Genomic DNA, 22,712 nt, shown 5'->3' on the forward strand with positions numbered 1-22,712 from the left:
TTGCACTCCCTTGCCTTTTAATCACCATTAGCTGCCTTCTGATTAAGCAACAATTGATTAAGCTGGGCTTTTAGCTGGACACCGAAAGCTGAGGTAGATAGACTGTCGTGGTCAAGTAAGCGTCATGATCGAGTACTTACAGAGGTTTTATTTCATTCCCAATGTCTTTCCAACGTACTAATAAAAAATTGAAATCTTGTTTCATAAATGAGGTAGCTTCCTATATTATTTTATATCTGTCAAAAAAGTAGTACCATGGGGGATTTCTTTGTATAGAGACCAAGATGATTAATGTTTGCTTTCTAAAAAGTAATAATTTTTAAAAGGACAAGCTAAATAAACTACTATGCCCCAGGTTTCAAGGTTTGAGTAGTTCAGAGATGTGGCAATGAATTGTTTCATGGGTCTTTATTGTCTCAGAAGGAGTCATTGTGTAAAACTACTTATTTATGGTAGTTCAATAATTATGATTCTAAATTATGTGCAGATTTCACATTTAGCTATTCTTGGAAATTGAAACCTATCACTTGCAGTGTATTTACAAAACAAAGCATTCGTCTCTGCCAACAAAGTGATAAACATGGCTGTGGCTGTCATATCACAGTAAGTCCAGGAGCTGTGTGTTGCTGTTCTCCACCTTGTTATTCTTTGCTCCTTAATGTGTATTCCAGCAACAATGAAGTTTTCATAGTTATAAATTTCACGAAGAATTTTAAACACTTATTTAAATTATTTACATATTTTTTAATTGGAGCTAATTAGCTTATACTTTCCACTTGTATCTCTTGATTCTGGGAATTTACTCTTAATACCATTCACCATAAAGTATAACCCAGCCTAAGTCTAAGGCAGGTTCATTAGGAACTGTACCCAGAGGCCCGCTACAGTCCAAGGCATCCTCCATGATGTGCTCTCAGGACTCAGATTGTATAAAACTTTAATGCAATATGAAAATCAAAGTTAAAAAGCATGCTCTCTGAAAATATTTATGCTAAGAACTTGGCAGTCTTTTCTCTCAAAGCATTTACCTTAAACATTTAAATAAAGTTTTATACATTAGCCCAAAAGGTGACAATTATATGATTACCCCCCAATTTTAATCACATAATTAAAAAAAAAATTTCAGTGTACCATTAGAACTCTTAAGTTGAAAGCTGCGAGCAAGCCATTTTCCAGGTTACACAAAATTGGATGTGGTTCCATCCTCTGAAACCATAGGGACAAGTAAGTAGTGCAGCTAAGCAACCAGGAGCACTAAGCAAGGATGTCAGTGACTCTTCAGCAGGTTTTTGAAGGATGGGGGGAAGGCAAGGAAAAAAGAATGATAAAGAGAATATATAAAGAGTAAGGAAAAAAGAGGCATATGAAAGGGCATGGAAGTGCACCACCAGGAACTCCTCACAGCCACCCTTGCCTTAGGTTGCCTATCCCTAATCTTACACCACATTTTCTATTCAGTCTCCTATTGATTTAACATGAAGAGTCATCTGGATATGGGACAGTTTACAAATAACAATGGCACAAATTAAAATGTTCTTAAGTACAGTTAAAAGGATTAGAATTACCAGAAGTAAACATATGTTTACCTTACAAGTGAGCATTCATTTACTTTAAAAGCATGTAAAGTTGAAGCTAATAGCGTTAAAGGTTTTCCATACTTGGGCAGAGCCCATGGGATCGTCTGCAAACATGTATAAACACATAATATATGAATCATGAAATGCAAATGAAGTCTTATTTCTATTTATAAATAAATTGAAGCTTAATGCAAGCACTATGCAATTTTCAGTGGAAATTACAAGTCTTATAGTAGGGCTATAGATGAAGCATTGCAACTGTGATCAAAGAGCCTTATAAATTTTGAATACAGTATCAGTAATCTGGGTGGCTGAAATGGATGCATCCCAACAATATCCAATGCCATAAAACTTAACCAAAATGTTTCTGAAGATCCTTGGGCATCTGTTGCAAAGTATCAGATCTGTAAAGAGAAATAATTACTCCCCTTCTTATGTTATTGTTGGCCTCAAATGCCAGAACCTTTTAAATTTGAGAATTTGCTGAGTCCTATTAGAATTAGGATGATGAAATGAGAAAGCAAATTCTGTCTCTATTCTTTTCCTCTCAGAAAAGTGTCTTGGATTGAACAAAAAACAAACAAAAAAATGTAGGCCCATCAGGTCACTTTACTGCAATAGTAATACTCTGTTCAGAAATTAGAAAGGATTTACTTTGAAAGATTAAATATTTCTTGGTCTAAAATCTTTGTGATTAGTTCTTAGTTTGTATATTTTAGACTTTTAGAACTTTTTGTACCAAACAGCATATTACTAAATATGCACTGTATGGAGTTTAGCATCTTACCTTTTATGCTTTTTAACTTTATATCAGCACAGCACCCTCCATCAGTCTATTATAGTAGAGCTTTTTCAGTGTTATAGATCCTGTTTGATTCATTCCATCAGACTGAAAACTACATATAATATTATACACAAACACAATATTCTGAGATCTAAGTTTTATTATTAATACTTGTCATGTTGATCTTTTATTATGGAAAATACCAAGCGAGATCAAATCTTTGAATTTCAGATTAGTACTTTTTTTCCCTTTTCCTAAAATTAGCCAAATTTTGAAAATAAAAACATTCTAGGTCTTTACAGAATAAATTTTCTATTTTAGATCTACTTCTATAAAATTGCAGGGGAGTCAGCAGTCTGTGCTGAAACTGTAAAAAAAAAAAATAAGCATTTTATAATTTCTGATGACTGTTCTTAGTTGTGTATGTTTTTGCTGATCTCAAAGGCACTGATAACAAGGAAAAAATATTTTATATAACTGGGCATGAATAAATGAAGAACCTAATAATGTATTACATTGCTATTTAAGTCATTTTGTTCAGGCTTAAAATAAGAACATGAAAGGGCAGGATGGTCAAAATGTATTTTTTTTTTTAATGTAACAGAACCTTCCAAAACACAAATTATCTAAGTCCCCTGAATATGAAATACGGAAGTATTGGTGGAAGTATTAAGTTATGGCTGTGTGTATGGCATAGTAAGTTGCTGAATGTCTTCAAGGATCAAAATTATTTAAAATCCTATTAAAAGTAAATTCCACACTTAGCATTTTTACACGTTGAACCTTCAAGGTTGCAGATGAGAAAGCTGATAGTGAAAGGAAAAATTATTGGGTTTTCTGTTTAATTAACAGCCTCACTTCCCTTCTCCTCCTCCATCAACGACTGCAAACCCATATGCTTTCTAAGCATCTCCATCCTCAGCAAGAGACAGGAATGGAGGGACTTTGCCTTTCAGAAATGATAGAAGCTGAAAAGAAAAGTAGGGAGATAATAGACTGTTTCTCTCAGTACAGAGAATTTAGAAATAGATCCAGATCTGGAGGTGCTTTAGAAAAAGACAGTATTCTCCCCAGGTGAACAAGCTACATTTGAGGAATATATAATATACATCTCTATTTAGGATTTAAATATGCTTTGCATATTATTAACTTTTAAAGACCTAAATTTAAAAAATGTACTAAAATAATTTCAAGGGTGAGAGAAGTGTTCCTATATTTTAAAGATGAGTATGGGTCATAGCATGACTTCAGCTTTAAGTCTTTAAAACTCTAATAGCTTTCTTACAATAGAAAAAATACAGGGAATATTAATGAGGAACACACTAGGATAAATACACACGAATGCAAATTTTTTCCAGGAACTTTTGGAAATGTAGGAGTTGTTTCTCTTTGTAAATGCTTTTAGCCTTTCAAGAACCATTAATTTCTTTAACCAATTTGAGCAATTCTTCCTATCAGAAATATGTATTTTCTTCACAAAGATGTTTTTTCCCATTTGTGCCTGAAACAGCAAATCGGTAACATACTCAGTAAGACTTTGTTTAAATGTCTGGTCCTTGTGCAGCAAATTCAGAAGTCAGAAAAATTCTAAGTTAAAAATGCCAGAATTACCTTTCAATCATTCTATTTTACTTCATTGTTACAATTTAAACAAATTCAGAAATTTGGGGTGTTTCTGGCTGCTTGAGTGAAACACACTGCAAATCCGAAGGGAAAAAATATAAATGGAAGAAAAGTCTGATTTCTGAACTGCTCTGCCCTTAGGAACAGGATCCTGTTCATCTCACAGATTGATTCTGAATACACTATTAGCACCTGCTCCATGAAGGTCCCTTGACACTGGAGCAAGTCTGAATAACTTAATTTCATAGCTTTCTTAACAGCAGGGAAGTAATTTTAACATAGACTTGAGGTTTAGTAGATCTGATAGTATCTAGAATCCACGCTTAATACTGTTAAGAAGCTCCCAAATAGCAGAATTAAAACAGATACCAAAATGAAAAACACCACATGAGACAACATACAATATTTCCAGTCCTAACCAAACTGCAACCCTTTCCGTATAGCTTGAGGTATTTTTAAATATTTGTACAAGCTAAACAGCATTCACAGTTTCCAGAGTTGCTTTTTACTGAGAGAGCTTCATATCGCCACAATATCTGACTTTCAGACATGTTTTCTTGTACATGAAAACTGGAGTCTGAGTCTCCACCCTCAGACTCATGGAAATATCGGACAGCTATTCAATGGCAGAAAATGGTTCTTGTAGTAATAAGGGTTCTATTTCCCGATTATTGTGCTATTCCTAAGATGTGATTAAAAAAATAAGAAATTTGCAATTTATATAAAAGGAAAACTTGCTTAAACTTCTGAAAGCAAGTCCAGTCTGGTGGAGGTATATGACATTAAATAACAGAGTCAGATTCTTTCTTAAAGATTCCAGATGAGCTCGACAGCAGAGAGTTCTGGTTCTCCAACATTTTCTCCATCTTTTCTCCTTCAGTGCTTTTACCGAGCTCTCTTTGCTTCTTACTGTGGATCCATGGGATAAAACAAAGGACAGCACCTCCAATAAGGGGAGGGATTCCAGCGAGGTAGAATGCAACATCATAGGAGCCCAGCTTGTCACGAAGTAACCCTGGGAAGGGAAGAAACTGTCACCAAGAGAGAACAAGTATGGCTCTTCGGGGTCTCGGTCACTCTGATGCCTGGTGCCAGCCAAATAACTTCATCTCAGCAGGACTAATTCAAACATCTCAGATATCAGACATTTTTAAGGAAATGGGTCTGAAATATAAACCTTTTCTGTTGTAAGGCAGGAAAAGATCTAATTTCTTTAATCTTGTTACAGGTCTGTGATAGTCCTCTGGGTTTTCCTACCAAGATATTACATGGAAAAAAATATCTGCAACGAAGCTTCAGCTTTCTCAAAACTCCTTAGAGGCCATTTGGGGTATTTTGACATGTGGGATGAAGGTCCTTACTTCAGCTGAAGGTGGACGGACCACCAAGCTGAAATTTCTCTCATACACACTGACCTCAGAATGTCTACAATTCAAACCTTTCTTGGGCCTGTTTATGAAATAACATAAAACTGTTTAAAGTCATAATCCAAAACCATGAAAAATTATATATCTAAGAGGATGAAAAGGCTAGGTCGTTAAATACATCTCAGAAAGATACTAAGGTTTGTCAGCACATGGGAGGAAAATATAAGAATACATGTGGTAATCTAATAGGTCCTCTTCTTCTGAAAACTGAGCACTCCTTATTTCTAATTTCTCTAACAAAATCCAGATTTTAAAAGTTATCTTGATGTTTTAAACTTTTGTAACTTTTAACTTTTACTATGCAACCTATTATCTGAAATGTCCCAGGAACACATTGTGCTGAACATCTGACTCTGCTAAATAAACAGCCGAGGACGTGTCCAGGTAAGTACCAGCACATTAAAAAATGCGTACAGTCATTCTGGATTGAAACCTTAAATATACAATATATCTACACAAATGCCTTTCATATCTTCTGAATCAGAATATTACACATATAACTGAACCTTTCATTCTTATGAATTTGAATTACGACGTTTGGCTGTAATACTATGATCCCTCCGAACCACCTGGTGTTCTTCTGCCTGCTTTGGAAGTTTCCTGTTACTTCCTTAATTCTTGGTCTGTTATAGTCATCTCTAGTAGCAAACACCATTTCTGCTAAAGTGCTGCTTGTAATCTGCTGTGGAGTTGGAAACCCTAACAAACTAAGCATATAAGATGTAAAAGCAGGGTAAATAGTCTGCTACCTGGGGAGAGAGGAAGGACTGGACGGTTCTCCTACAAGGAGACTGTGATCTTTAGAACTTCAGTTTTATTTAGTCTGCTCAGTAGTGGCCCTGCTTGTGTGATTTCATGACTAGGTTCCCAACTGGCAAAGTTGCTGATATGTGTGGTTCTGAATATGAGAATGAATTGAACTGAACTTTCACTGAGCCTCTCATGTACCAGCCACAGATGATAGTACATACATTTAAATTTTATAATAATTTTATCAACTCTTACCATAATAATTTACACTGGTACCCAGTTAATTCTGAACATGAGACATCTTTATATTCAGAAGATTTCTACCTTTCAGTGGCATTTAGCATATTCATAATATTGTACAACCGCTACCTCTGTCTAGTTCCAAAATATTTTCCTCACACCAGAAGGAAACTCCATACATTATGCAGTTACTCCCTAATCCTCCTTCCCTCCATCCCCTGGCAGCCGTCAATCTGTTCTCTGTCTCCTATGGATTTACCTATTCTGGGTAGTTCACATAAATGAAATCATATAATATGTGACCTTTTGTATTTGGCTTCTTTCACTTAGCTTAATATTTGAGGTTCATCTGCTTGGTAACAGGTATCAGTACAGTACTTCATTCTTTTTTATGGCTAAATAATACTCCATCATATGGGCATACCAATTTTATCCGTTCATCTGCTGGCAGATATTTGGATTGTTTCCACTAAGTGTTACTTTTCACTATTTCTCAGGGGGATATGATCTTTTACACAAAGCATACATATTTAGAAATCTTTCAGAATCTCTACCTCTTCTAAACAAGAAATCATATTCCCATTCCTCCAAAACACATACTAAGTGTAATATAGGAACTCTGAAAGCTTAAAAGTCTAGAAGCTAACTGCTACATATTTTACTGAGTGTTTTGGATATAAATAAGGATAAGAGAGCCTCTTCAGCAGATTTTTCCAACATGCCCTCTATAGCGGGTCTTATTAAAAATGTATAAATAAAGCACATACAAAAGCAAGAGACCAGTAATCAATAAACTGTAATGTACTTTACATATAAGTGAGACTTAGGACCTACAATAGAAAATGTTATAAATTAATTTAACTTACCTGCAACAGGTGGGCCCACAGTCATGGGTATAGATATGAATCCAAGCAGAAATCCAATTGCTTGGGAGACATCCTGAGCACCAACTAACTCAAAGGCAATGGGGGCCATGATGGAAATGAAGCATCCATCGAAGAGACCCATGATGAGACAGACGGCAATGAGGGCCCCAAAGACGCTGCACAGGGGAATCATCATGGACATCAGACCAATGAAGAAAAAGGAGAGGACCTGGGATAGACACCACAGTGTCAGCTTGGCTCTCAGGAAGAGTGATGCACATGCTTAGGACTTTTGAGTGCTACTGATTAGTTGCCTTCCCAGCCCAGTTGACCTTGATTTTTATATACATAATCAACTCCTATAATCATCTCCCCCAAGTTCTCCAGCATTCTCTCAGTATTTCCATTAAGGACAAAAAGAAAGCTCTTTGAGGCCAGAATCTATACAAAAGTCATCTTTGGACTATATATTACATAAGGTTTAAAGATGCTGCACCTTGTTAGTGCTCAATAAATATTTGTTCTTTGAATATCAGCTCAAGTTTACTCATCAAACATGATTTTAAAAATTTACTGCTGAAATTCTATGAACTTTATTGGTATTAGTCCTTTGCAAAATGAAAATATGGCAGCCAGATCCATTCTCCCAGTTTGGGGAATACAGTGATGTAAATAACCTGTAATATTTTACCCACTAATATTCCAGACACGGTGAGCATAGTTAGACCAAGTGAGAGAGATTAGAATAAGTAACTATGATTTGCTATTCTATAAATATATACTGAATTTTGATTATTAAAATTCTAATTAAATTTTGACTGTCATAGGAAATATAGGATGCATAATATGCAGTGAAAACAGTAAACATAGTCTACTATAACATCCTAAGAACTAATTATATAATCCAATTTTATTACTTTGACAGTGTGAATCAATATATTATTATCAAAGAATATTTTCAAATATTATGTCTTCTGATGAAACAGATATACCCTATTAAGCACCCAAGTTGAGGCTGAGAAATATTTTAAACTATTAAAAACACTTTTATTTTAGTGTTAGACTAATTAATAGAGTGAAACACTTAATTTTTCCTGCCACGTTGGTAGCTACTGTGTTATGTGAATAAGACCTGGTTCCTACCTTGGGTTGTGGGGACTTGACCATTAAATAAATAAATGCACGTGAAGTGTTTGATGTGCTATAGTTGTATATTCAAATTATGGTAAATACCAAAAAGAAAGGAGCAGACAATTCAACAACTTTTTTAGGCAAAGAACTAGTTAAAATTGGATAATTCACTTGTCAGCAGAAGAAATGTTTCTAAAAGAATCAGTTTTTTTAAAGTATGCATATAGTAGCAACTATAATTTATTTAGTGTTTATTAAATGCCAGGCAATGTTCTAAGAACTTTAGATGGTGATCTTCCTAATAACTTTGAGGTAGGTAGTAATGTTTTCCCTATTTTACAGATGAAGATAGTGATACTGATGCTGGGAGGTTTAGTAGTAACCCTGGATGGAGCCAGCCTGGAACCCGTGGTCTGCATTGGCAGTAAGTAGCAGGCAACAATGGAATGGTTCCTGGAGGGTACCCTCCTGTGACAGTGGGGCTGGGGAGGGAGAGAGAGACCACATAAAGCAGCCGTCTGGACCACCATCTTCATCTGCTTTATTTTTCCCAGGACGCACTAGGCACATCCAAGGCATACCAAGGTTGGCAGCATGCCTCGGGGCAGCCCCTCACAACCTTAGTGCACCTCAGGATCATCTGAGGAGCAGAGATCTGAGAATGGTGGTTTTCATAAGCTTCCCAGGTGACTTTGACACAGGTAGTCCCCTGGCCCCACAATAAGAAATGTACTCTTGAAAAAGGTCTCAAACTCCAGGTTGGTCTCTTTTTGACACCATCATATTATATAGCTGAATTCATTTTTCTTCATTATTAAAATATGGCTTCATGGTAGAATTAGTTTAAGACTCTGAGTTGGCTATCTGAAAAATATGTCTGGTACTTCACATTTCCTAAAGAACAATCTCCCCATTTTGACTTTTTATTTTCTACTTAAACATCTTTTTCTCCAATCCGATTTCCATTAACAACTAAGCATAATTTCTCGGTAGTGGGTAAGTCCTGGTTTTGCAGCCTGGAAGGCTGGAAAGAACTAAGGCTTACAGGGACAAGACTAGGTTCTAGCTGTTTGTGACCTTGATAAAAAGACTCCTTGATGCTTCTCATCTATACAAAAAGAGACCTAAAGATATATCAAAATGGAGCAAGTGTTTGAAACTAACAAGTAGGTAAAGATTTAAGGAGTTATTTTTATTTAAAAACTAGTTAGACAAATCCTAATATCCTTAATTAGATACATTTTTATTCTATCTATAAACACAAAAGGAGATAAACATTTGAATCTTAGGAATTAATCCTTCATCACACATCCCAGAGAATCTGGAATAAAATGTTAGGACATTATGGGACCAGATTCAGTGGGTTTAATCAGTAAAGCCATCGATCAAATAATCCCACAGCACCACTGTAGTTAGACTAGGTTAGTTCTGCATGTTTCCTATTCTTTTCCTGTTCTGTTCAGTACAGACAAGACAACCAAAGTGAATGCTGAAAGCCTAGCACAAAGTCAGTTTTGCTCAATAAATGCATGTTTTCTTGGACCAATTTATGTAACATGAGACCCAGGTAGTTAACTTACGGTAGTTATCCTGATCTTTCTATCCATTTTTGGCCCCTCCAAATTTTTGTTTCTTGGTCAGTTTTGTAAGAGATCATTCATGTAAGAGTTTCAAATTTATTATTATATATTTTGAGCATATTACTTTTTAATATTTTACCTAACTGCAAGTTCTCATTTTTCTTAATTCAAATTACAGTAATTTATATTCTCTTTTTCAATTATCTGACACTAATTGTTGTTATTTAAAGCTGTTAAATTTTAATAACAATTATTAAATAAAAATTGTTTAAAATTCCTTATTTTTTCTTTAAGAATTGAATTTATAAAAATTTACACGTATATTTTTTAGCATTTCTCAGAAACTACCTAGCTATTTCTGCCTTATTTGTCGCTGTAGTAGTGAGAAACACTGCTCTATTCCAGCAGGTGTAACTACCCCCAAAGTAGCCAAATGAGGAGGTAAGCAAGACGAGCTGGCAAGGTCAAACCTATTCCCTACAGGCAGGGACACTCCAGCCATGAGGAGCACGGGCGAGGTTGAGCACATATGCATATAGGAGGTTCACTGCCTCCCAAATATCTATTGATCTGTAGACAGCAGGCCCCAGTTTGAAAGATGAATATATTTAGTATTACATACAATCTCCCCCAAACACAGAAGCTCTGATGAGATTTAAATAAGGGACTCAAAGGTTCCTACATCTCTCCTAGGCTCCGGCACTGCCATTTAATAAGGCCTTGACTGTTGAGATGTCTTTTGTGCTTCTGCTTTCTTAAAATCATACAAGGAAATAGCTTCTCTCATAACATTACAGCTCTAGAATAACCCCCTGCTTAGTTAGTTTATATACCTAATAACCAAAAACAAACCAAAAAAATTTTTTTTTGCTGTTACCTTTCTCATTTCTGTCACAGAGAGCATTTTTGGAGAAATGTCAGTGGAAGTTTTGCTCAGAAATCCAAGCATATGGCTGAAGAGGAAAAGTAAGCTGCACCTGAATAAGCAGGGAGGCACTTTAAGCAGATGCACAATTGGCCACAGTTATTCAAGTGTTGCTCCTATAAATTTATTCAATATAAAGTTTCCAGACCTTCAGAGCCTCTGGCTAGGAATCCCATAGTTGGCAGCAGCAGTCTACTGGTCCATCACACTAAAAGGAAGCGTTTAGGCCACAGCCGAGAGGCTGGCTTCTTCTAAAGCATAGAGTCCTTTCCAAGTGCTTCACAGGGAGGCTTTCAGCTTTCCCCAGGGTACATGAGTACCACTGTTCCTGCCTGACGGAGGAACTAGCCCCTGTGCCACAGCCCAGGTGAGAACAGAGTGCCATAGTCTGGTTTCTTATTCAGGCTGAGGAATTGCTAAGTATTTGGATACCATTTTGGAAACAGCTTCTGTTTGGAAAAGCATATACCTTTATCCCAAGGTATCTTTAGGAAAATGTAAAATGCTAAAAGACAACAACATCCCCACACACACAAAATAAAAAACAACTGGGCAACACTGATCAGTTCATTCTCCTTCAACCAGAAGTACACAGTACATAGGAAGATGGATCTAAAAGTGATTAGTTTTTCTAAGTTACAAAATTTTTTTCTGTATTACAAAAGTAACTCATGAATACATTCTTATCAAAATTCAAACCTTAGAAAAATGTATACAGTAATACATGTGAGTCGTCTTCAACCCCCTCCCACCCTCAACCCATGCCCTCATCAGAAATAACCTCACTCAACAATTGGTGATTCTAGACCTTCCCTGTGCACACACGCGTTGTCTGGGCTTATCTGCTTTACATACAGGGATATGCTGTCCACACTTCAGTATGTCCATGTCACAGAGAAATATGACACAATGGGAAAGTGATCTAAATGCAAAGTTTTCAGTTCCTTCATTAGAGTTATAACTTCCAAGCCTCTGAAACAGTCACATATTAAAGACACAAATCTGTAGTAATTTAATGGTGACTAGAAAGATAGGCCTGTGAAATTAAAATAGATGGTTAAGAAGATACCAGGACACAGCCTTTCCTCTCGTAATAGGGTATGTACCCCAGGAACCTTTGCAAAGACATTCATTAACCATTATTCTACATAATGCAGTTCAGTCATCTCTTCGCTCAACATTTAGAAATGTTAGGCTGAAAATACCTGGAACCCAGGACCCTGATGGAAGTTTAAATTCAGAACTCTACAGCAAAAGTGTAAGATACATTCCTAAACTGTTACCTATAAGCAGAGATCCCCAAATCAAGATAACAAGGTCTCCTTTCTTGAGACCTGTTCCAAACCAGGATCTGCCTCAGTGTTTAATAAAATATTAAAACATAATAAAAGCAAGGATTCATTAATTACCCGCTCTGAGCCGGCACTTTCCATAAGCTGTCACCATGAATCCTCGCACAGCCCTCTGCCAGGTGTGGGGACAAGCCATCCCTCACCCGGAGCCTGTGCTTCCCTGCTCTGCAGCCCCCAAACCCAAGATGACTGGCGTCAGGGGGACAGGGCGGGAAGAGAGCTGCCACAGCCCCACAACGGCTGAGCTGTAACCAATGAAAGCCGGCAGTGGGTACGTCTGGGAAAACGGCACCAGCGATGGGAAGGACAGGAAGACAAGCAGCAGGAGCTTTCCAGCCACAGGGCAGACAGCGGGCAGGGAGAGCGCGTGAGGACAGAGCAAACGGGCAAGCCTGGAGTTGGTGGCAGCAGACAAGATTAAGGGCCAAGAATAAAAACGCACTGAACGTTTGGGAGTCGGGGCAGGGAAGCCAGGAAAAGGAGACAGAGCAGGTAGTGATACAAAGGAGCGAGCCCAGCAGACTGCGTGGATTGGGCCTGTGTTGCCTCCTGTGCCGCTGTGTTCACAGGACAGAGCCCATCGGTGGTTCCTGGCATCACAGGACACATGAAGGCCACCTTTCTCCTCCAGGGGCTCCCTGGACTGCAGTCATCTCACCTGTGGCTCAGCACATACTGCCAGGTTCTCTGCACCACATCTGGATGGAAAATACCAGATACGACAGACAAGCAGCCAGGCTGTGGCTAACCTTTCATCCAAAATGAAAATACTCTTAATTCACTGCCATGTAAATGCAGACCAGCATGGGACTAGTTAGGAAAGGCCATATCTTCTTTTGTAAATTACATGAAGTACTAACATGTGCCCCCAAAATGTTGTAAGTGACCTGACTGCCCCACCTGTAGGGAGGAAATTTTTCTTAAGTTGTTTTGGAGTAAAGTGTTGCCATATGAAACATACCATGACTTCATCCATCATAGACCTCCGTCTGAGCCTCTCTCACCTTCACCGCTGTATTGCTCTCCTAACTGGGTTTCCTCCCCTTCTTGCACCCCTCTGAGTCATCCATCCTCCACACACAGACTTTAAAATGTAAAACGTTATTCTCCAGCAAAGACCCACTACACTGAAAGTAAAACCTCTTCATCTTGGGTTTCAGGGCCCTGTATAGTCTGGCCCCTTCTCTTCCTGTGCCACACTCTTTCCAACCTCTTCCCAGCCCATTCTCCCTGCCTTCTTGAATTCCCAGACACACCCAGCTTTTCCTGCCTCAAGTCTTGCTCCAGGAACTCAGGGACCATGTCTGTCGTGTTTGTATCACCCCACCAGAGTCTAGGCCGGTGCTTGGGGCACAGTATGCACTTGGAATTTTTTGAATAAATGAAAGGAAGCTAAAACTCTGCAATGCAACAAATGTCCATTAGAGGGCTCCCTTGACACTTGAGAACAAGACATTGTTCCACTAAATGTCCAACAGGGATATCCAGTTAGGTATTACTAAAAGAGGGAATGACCATAACACAGTAAATACTTTAAAAAGCTGCACTCTGCCAGCTGTCTGCACTTCCTCCTCGCTGCGTGACCAGACTCCTTCCTGCGGCTGACTGCCAGCACCTTACACACACCCCCACAGTGAAGCAGCCTCTCTGTTCCTGTTCCTTGTGTCCACATCCATTAGTGGAAGTACCTTCCTCAAGGAGCTGGGCTGAGGAGTAAAAGAGATAATGTATGTAGAGCACTTAGTTCATTGTCTGCCATGAGGAACTGCTCAGGAAATGGTTTTTTACTTCAAATCAATTAATGGCAATTTATCTGTAACAAATTCCTTTTCCAATCATTTTCATGCACCCACGTTCCACCCTCCCTTCAAAGCCCTGCTCAAATACCTCTCATCTCTACAGTGAACAGACGTGCTCAACCCTCAGTCCCAAATTCCCCTTTTGGCTCCCCTCTACCTTCTTTTCCACAGCCAAGCCTTGGGACAAAGTTGCCTGTATTTCCATTTAATCAACTGATCATGATCAGTCTTCTGTATCTGCCCCTCCACTGCAACTACTCTCTGCTGCTAAATCCAGTGAAAATCTTTTAGTGTTTAACGTGCCTACACTCTCACTAGTTACTGACCGCTGGCCCCTCCTGCCCCAGAAACACTGTGTGCCCGGCTTCTTTCCTACCAATCTGGCCCCTACCTTACCGTCTCCCTGGCACACCCTCCACTCACCCCACACAGTGCATAAAAGCCAGAGTCCCACGGGTCTCCTAGCCATACTCTCATGAGCTCCAAACTCGACTTGGCTTTCCCACAAGCACCACAAACTTAACATGGCAAAAATTAACTCATCATCCTACTCTGATTTACTGAATTACTGATCTTGATAAAACAGCAAAACTGTTCACTGTTACTCGAGCCATAAACCCCAGACCCAGGTGGTCCCACTGAAGTCTCATTCCCTGTATCCCTGTTTAACTTCCTCATCAATCCCAACATCTCTGCCTTGGTTTTTCTGCCTAGACTGTTTCAATATTCTCCAATTAGTCCCCAAGCCTCCAAAAGCTTTACTGAAATATAAATTAACATGCCATAATACTTCAATTAAAAAAAAGAAAAAAATTTTAAAGGAAACCATATATACTTATAACAATTAGTATTATTGGATATAAACAGGAGACAATTTAAACTACTTTTTTTAATCATAATTCTTGCCAGATAGCACTGCCTTCTAAATGCTTGGAGCCCAAGGCCTGATCTTTCACTGTGAAAAGAGCAATTCGTTCGAGAAATGTAAATGGTCTATGTTTCTGAATAGACTCTTTTCTTGACATAATCTGAAGAATTGAAGTAAAATGTCAAAACATAATTCTATGTTATTAAAAAAAAGTAAGTGGAAGAAAAAAATTGTCCCACAGAATCATCTAACCCTCTGATTATATATTAGTGTGGGGTCTTCATTTTAAAGATGTATATATGTGTAAATGAGTCACCATGCTGTACATCAGAAACAAACACAACATTAAATCAACTACACTTCAATTTAAAAATTTTTAAAAATAAAGATGACTGCTAAGAGGGAAAAAAATTCACATACTATAAAATTCACCCATTTAAAGTGAACTATTCACAATGGGTTTTAGTTCATTATCAAGTACAACCATCACTGCTGTCTAGTTTTAGAGTATTTCTCTCCCCCACAAAAGAAACCCCCAGTAGCAGTTACTCCCCGTTCCTTCCTTCCCCCATCTGCTGGCAACCACTGCTCTACACTTTGTCTCTGGATATGCCTGTTCTGGACACTTCATTTAAAGGGAACCACACAGTATGTGGCCTTTTGTGACTGAACTCTTGCCCTCTCCTCCACTTCATTCCACCCTTCACAGTTACTTGGTTAAGCTTTATGAAATACAACTCACGTCATGTCACTCCCTTGGTTAAAATCCTTAATGGCTCCAGATAGAGTTCAGCCTCTTTTATGCTCATAAAAGCCCTTCCCAACCTGACTCCTGCCTGCCCCCCAGCCAGTCAACCTAATTCTTCTCTTTATTCCATTCATTCAGTTTCCCAGGTATAGCATACTATGTCACACCTCCATCTCTTTGCCTGTGTGGCTTCCTCTGCTTGGAACATCCTTCTCTGTTTTCCTTATCTAATCTCTTAACACTCCCCCAGCCCAGGAAGCCTGCCCAGACGCTCTCTAGTGATTCAGATGTTTTGTGACTGTGTTCCTATGGCACCCATTTGCACACCTGCTATCCCACTGTGCTGCAGCACTGCGTTATCTGTCTTCCCAGGAGTCCCTGAGCTACTGAGGGCACGGACCATGTTTCACCTGTAGCATTTAGCACAGTATCTGGCATGGAGGAGTCACTTAAATATTTGTCAAATGAGTGTCCATATGACCTTGGAAGAGCACATCCCACAACGCCCTGGAGGCAACCTGCAGTAAAGAAACTCAAAAGACACACACATGCCTGAATTTCACACGGTACTGCAAAAGGCACATGACTATGAGAACTATGCCAAAAATAAAACATTCTTAGAAAATGCAATGGGCAAAAAACATTTTGGTTTGCTGGAGTTCCATGACAAAACAAAGAAGACTGCTGTTTGTCTGCCAGTTTCTCATGTCAGAAGCCCAAAACTTATAAGTGATTTTGCCCTTGGAAAATTGTTGGTAAAGATTAGGTTCTAGAAAATATTTCTTATTTTTACAGAAGAATTTAAGCAAATATGTGCATACAATGAGCCATTAGGTGATAAGGATACATTTGCTGGAGAAAAAAAAAAGGCTTATTAAGAAAGTACCTGTAGATAAACTTTCTTCACACCAGGCACATAATCTGCAATCCGGCCGAAGAGCAGCCGTCCGACGCCTGAAGTGATGCCAATGCACATGAGAGCCACCTCTTTATTTTTCTCATCTTGAAACCTCTCATTCACATGTTTCATCTGTAGACCAAAGAGAAGGAAGCCACAGTAAGGATGGTAGGACAACTTGACAAGTTTGGAAGCTTTGTGTGTCTACCATGTTATGGACTCTCACCCACTTCCAAAGTCAAAGATTTATAGAATTTGTTCTGATAGTTTTTTCACGAGAACATATGAAGAAAAGCTAACATGGTTTAGCTTGCATAAATAAAATAAGAATTTTTATGAGGGTTAAAAAATTTCTTTTAATAAAAAGTAACCAGCACACATTCCTCAGTTACCAGCAGGCCGTGAGCTAGAGGGAGAGAAGAGACCTTTGAACACACCACGCCGCCTGGTCCTCTCAAGGTCGCCCAAGGACCCAGCACATTGTCTGCCCCTCTGCAAGGCAGCTGAAGGCCTAATTCTGGAGTTTCATCTCTTCTAGGAGGGCCTGAACCAAACTGAAATAAGTTGTACTAGAGCTTCCAGGATAAAAGCATAAGGTTCTCTACCTGTGGGTTTGCCTATTTGTGTGGCATTAGCACAGATAAAGACACAGAGTCGGTTTAACACAGGGGATAGAAGAAAGGTCCCCAGAGAGACTGCCTGCATTCAAGTCCTGGTCCCACCCCTTATAAGCCTTGTGACCTTGGATAAGATCTTAACCTCTAGAGCCTCAGTTTCCTTTTCTATAAAATGGAGATGGCAACAGTGTTCCAGGAGAGTGCTGGCAAGGATTGGATATTTGTGTAAAGAACAGTTAATCGTGATCAGATAGGAATTTTAGCCTTTTTTTTTAAAGGATATCTTCCCTCAATTTACAGTCTACTTAGAACAGTGACTGCAAACCTACAACCTGACAATGTTTTAAAAGGATGTGACTAGCAGGTGTTCTAATGGGTGACAAGACACGCGGCTCAGCACCCACTGTCTAACACACGCTTTGTTCTCACAGCCCCCAAGTTCTACGCTGTCCACCCCTTGCTCACTGCCATTTTCTCAAGAATCACCTATCTGTGCTCACAGCAAAAAGAGAAAGCAAGTCTGTGCTCTGACTGCTTTCTCTGAAATCACTGAGCTATTATAACAAACACAGTTGTTTCAAACAATCAGACTCACTGTCCCTTACACCAAATGTTGGCCTGAATTCTGGAAGCCTGCAAAGCAAATTTCCCAGAAAGCTCAAAGGCCCAGATGGTCCCCACGTGGCACTTGTAGCCTTTCTGGATGGTTATCTCCTCAGAAGACCTCTATTTGCATTTTTAAGCTTACCTGGATCTGCCAACACCATGGCATCTGTCTCTTTCCTGTCAAAACTGGCTAACTGTTCTCCCTGACTTCGGTATTTTTCACACTGATCCCGAATAATCCTAAATACAGCTTTAATCTCATCAATCCCTTATTCACCAGTTGCCCACTGACTACATTTATACCCCTCAGTTTGGTATTAAAAGCCCTCCATAATCTGTCACCAGTCTACCTCTGTAACTTTATTACCTACCAGTCCTTGACTCAGAAAACGCCAGTGTCTATAGGACTCAAGCAGATAACATAAAGGAGTAAAACAGACTTGCTGGAGTGAGGGGACATCCACTCAGATAATCTTTACCATGTAGGACCACCAGTGTTGTCAAAATCTACCTCCTGGCCACCTTTTAAAGAGAAGTCAGAAATCTGGATTTTTGTGTGGAAATGCTGGTACCTAACTTAAATTTAGAACACTGCGTGATCCAACCGCATGCATGCCAAACAAAACATGTCTGCAAACTGCATTAGGCCAGCTTTGATCTCAGCCCTAATCCAATCTGGCTCAGCAGGGTTTATTCACGGTGTCGCTTCGACATGTCTGATACCTTCTCATCTCCCTACATTTCTGCTGCCTCTTCTACCCTTCTTTAAGACTCTGCTTATGTCCCACCTTTTCTGCCCTCCGTTACCTCACCCTTACATCCCCTTCTGGTTACTGCCTAGTGTTCACCGGCACCTTAAGTACTGAGTGTTCCTACCCAGCCTTTCTCGCCTCTAACTCTAGACATTCTCTTGAGTAAACTCTTCCATGTCAAACTAGACATCTACCTGCCTATTTCCGAGGCACCCCAGAGCCACCACGCCCCTGCTGCACTCACCTGCCTGCACAACCCGCCCCCTCTACTTCAGGTAACACCAGGCTCTTGGCCCAAGTTCCCAGAAAGAAGCAGACAACCATCCTAGATTACCCCCCTCCCTCCCTTCAGACCCATCCAGTAGTCAACACCAAATTCTGATGATTTTACCTCCTAAATCTCTCAGACACACTTCCTTTGGTCTGTGTTCCCATAGGGTTTTAGTTCCGGGTCTTATCACTCCTTACCTGGACCACTGCAACAGCCTTTAATATGTTTCGTGCTTGAGCCCCCACTCCCAAAGCTCCAACCTGTATTCCCTGAGGCCACCAAGTTAAGTTCAAAATTAAAAATAACACTGCTCTGCTTAGGATCTTTCTATGGCCCCACAGTCTTCAGGATAAAGCTCCAACTCCTGGTCTGACTGATAAAGCCTCCCTGCTTTGCACCGAGCCTCACATCCAGCTGCCACCTCACACACACCACGTTCGCACTGTGCTGTCCAGGACAGCAGCTGCTGGCCGCATGCGGGCTGTTGAGCACTTGAAATGTAACTAGGCTGAATTGAGATGTACTTTAAGTGTAAAATACACAGAAATTTACAAGACTTAGTGGAAAAAAAAAAGCATGCAAAATATCACAGTAATTTTAAAACACTGATTCCATATTGGAATAATATTTTGGCTCTACTACTTAAATTATGAAACTAATTGCATTTGTGGGGTTTTTGTCTGTTTTACTTTTTAAAATATGGCTACTAGAAAATCTTAAATCACATACATAGCTTGCATTATATTTCTGTTGCACAGTGCTGGTCCAAGAAATCTACTTGTGGCTGCAAAGATAAAACAGCTTTTGATAAAAGCTCAAAATGGCTAATTCCTCTAGGTCCTTATCACTCCCATGAAGTGAGATTAGATAAAGTAGAAAAAAATGGTTTCCAGCTCAATTCTGAAGAAAACGAATAACCTGATCTTAAGGCAGGTGACATATAATTATGTGTATTCATCAGCTTTATTTGGAATTTGAATCCAGATTCTAATGTACTAAATCCACTTCAGGAAACACCCAAAGGATCTAGTATAACTTTTTAAGAGACATACTTTAGTATTCAAAAAAGACAATTTACCAATCATTCTTTTGATGAAACTAAAAGCACCTGCCAGCCAAATTGCTATAATCTTTTTATCAGTGGATTACTTCCCCCCCACCATCCACTTTGTAATCCTTAAAAGGATTAATAAGGTGAAATGTTTTGGGTCTTTCAAAAGAAAATAAATTTGGTAAAATCAAATTAATGCTTAAGTGGAAACTTAGCTCTTCAACTACAAGGGGCATTATTTCATTGAATTATTGTTGTTTAAATAAAGCAAGAACTTCAGCTGCTGACAGCCACTCTGCCACCTTCAGCCAAAATTTGCAAAATAAAAGGTTTTTTTTTCTTTTCTTTTCTTTTCTTTTTTGTCAGAAAGGGGATCTGGGGAATGGGAGAATAGAATCCGCGGATGCTGCATCTCTGGGTCCTGGAGACCCTTCCTCACTGGGGGCAGCACCCAGGGGAGCTGGTGGGTTCTACCTGTGGCCTAAGCCGTCCATGACTGCTGCAAACTATTTCATGAATCCCCACCCATCTCTCATCCTCTGGAGACTGGCACACATTTTAGTTTAGCAGAAAGCATGAATATTGGGTAAAATTGGTATTTCTAATAAAGAGTCGGGTAGGAACTCGAAAATGTTTAACAGGTATCTCCATATTTAACCTAACTTATTTGAACCAATACAAAATCTATACTAGAAGCCATTATCTACCCCGGGAATAACATCACTTTATAGAGCAGTTCTTTAAAGTAGACTTTATTCAAATGTGTGCCTTTAGGGCAGAAATTAGTCTTTCGTTTATGTTCTCAAACACTTGTTTACTGCACACCTCAGGGATTACCATAGCCTTGCTGACTGACAGCCTGAATGCCGCCTGCTCCTGAAACTTTCCATCATTCAACTTTTGCTAAACACAGAAGCCATTTTTGGATTGTGTGAAACCCTATTTATTGTTCTGTTATCCAAAGATAACCAAGAACTTAAATCTCATAATATCTGCTCATTTCTTACCCATGGGTGGAAGAAGGAAAAAAGACAAAACTGGTTCACAGTTTACAGCCCTTCCCCTAACCATCCCTACCTTAAATGGTGATACAGCCTCTCTCTATGGATGACATGCTTCTGACCAGACACCTGAAGAGAGAAGTTCCTCTGCCCTCACTAGAGCCCAGAGGCAGATCTGTTTGTGAGAAGTCAGAGGGAGCAGCCTAAGGTGGTGACCATCTCGCTGGACTGGCCTCAGCCCTGGTTTCTTCCTTCTCCACCTCTCCCTAACAGGGGAGCCACAGTGCCAAACATTTGGAGAGCCAGACAGTGTTCTCCCACTGAGGACCTAGGCTGAGTCCCCTGGCTCTCAGAGAGTCAACTATGAAGAAAGTTCAGTGGGTGGCCACAGTACAAAACCAGCTCCAATACAGCTGATGTAACAGCATTAGAACTCAAGCTTCTGAACAAATGGTTTCACAATAGAAAAAGGTGCAACAGGAGACCCCAAATCACTTTATCTATGGAGCTCCTGAAACCCAGTGGTGCTACACATCTGCAAAGCAAGGAGGTCACTGGTCCAAAAGGTCCAACAGTAATGTTTTCTAAGACTGAGTTATTTGGCCATGCTATGACAGTAGCCTCACTGTCCTTCTCCTCCACCTTTTTAAGGGGACGGGGGTTTCTGTTTAATGTCTTTTATGTAATGTTTATATAATTCATTACATAAAAATATAAAACCTTGGTACATACAAGTTAAACTGTATATCTTTGGGGAATAGTAGTTAAGAAAGGAGGAAAACTATAGGGGACATAAAACAAAGATAACTTTATTTCTGACAGTGGGCTTATGGGAACAGCTGACTAACTCAAGTACCAAGTGCTAACAAGGGCAGCATTTTAGGGAGGCCAGGAAAGCTGAGCACTGCAGACTGTGGGACTAACAGAACCACAACTGCCTTTGCAAAACTGAGGGAAAAAACGAAACAGTATTTATCGTGCACTGTTGTTGCAGTTACTGTGCCCTCTGGGAGATAAACGGATTCCAGGCACACAGCCATCATCTGTCCTTGTGTGTGAGGATTTGATTCCCTGGTCCTCGGCCCTTCCTCTGCAGATCCACACCATCAAACTGAAAAGGTGGACAACGGAAGTCACGTGTGCTCCTTCTGCCTCTGAGAGAATCAGCTGTTGGTGGGGGTGGAGGGCCTGTACCGTGTACGTTTACACGGTACGTCCACATGGTACGTCCAAAAATGGGGTAATAAACGCTGCACAGTACTTTCAGGGGTTTGGAATTCAGAATGATTTCTGCAGCTTCCTACTTCCCAACAGGGATGCTGAGTTCAGAGCACTTCTGCTCACTTGCTATTCACTCCCGGGATTAGCAATTTCAGCTTGTTGCCTCATTCGCATGCAATTTAGAGTAATTTCAAAGAATATATCCTTTCAACATCTGAAAAGCTACTCTATAACTTTAAGAGACCATTCTACTTAAATGTACTTAAAAAATAAATAAATAAACACAAAGAAAAGAGCCTGGCTCCTTTAAAAGTTACATGTACCTTTGAAAGGGAGTAAAAGGCCTGCGAGGGTGGTTAATGGATAATCTCAGATTTCGCTGCACATCAAAACTTAACACTACCCTTTGACTTCAAAGAAAGATGAACAGAAATCTTCTGAACGGAAGAGGGTTTGGTTTTTTTCTTTCTTTTTTTAAACAACTGTGTTTTTTCTATCTGTTTTCACTAAGAAAAGAAAAGGAAGTAAGAGCAGCAGGGCACTGCCGGGGGAAGTTTTACATGGGCACTGTACAAGCCCGCTGAGGTGACTAAAGGTGGCAGAAAACTTAAGTCCAGAGATCTCG

At 39.5% G+C, this 22,712-nt stretch overlaps 1 protein-coding gene across 1 annotated transcript in view; it reads right to left on the minus strand.

Moving 5' to 3' along the window:
- Nucleotides 1-271: 271 nt before the first annotated feature.
- SLC16A10 (solute carrier family 16 member 10) overlaps nt 272-22,712 on the minus strand; it is a 101,536-nt gene continuing 79,095 nt past the window's right edge. Inside the window, exons 4-6 of the mRNA XM_074368480.1 lie at nt 16,557-16,700; nt 7,268-7,496; nt 272-4,999 (exon numbers count right to left, since the gene is read on the minus strand). Coding sequence (XP_074224581.1) covers nt 4,767-4,999; nt 7,268-7,496; nt 16,557-16,700 — 606 coding nt within the window. The 3' untranslated portion in view covers nt 272-4,766. The remainder of the gene's footprint in view (nt 5,000-7,267; nt 7,497-16,556; nt 16,701-22,712) is intronic.

Source organism: Camelus bactrianus, chromosome 8, assembly GCF_048773025.1.
Source record: "Camelus bactrianus isolate YW-2024 breed Bactrian camel chromosome 8, ASM4877302v1, whole genome shotgun sequence".
Taxonomy (NCBI): domain Eukaryota; kingdom Metazoa; phylum Chordata; class Mammalia; order Artiodactyla; family Camelidae; genus Camelus; species Camelus bactrianus.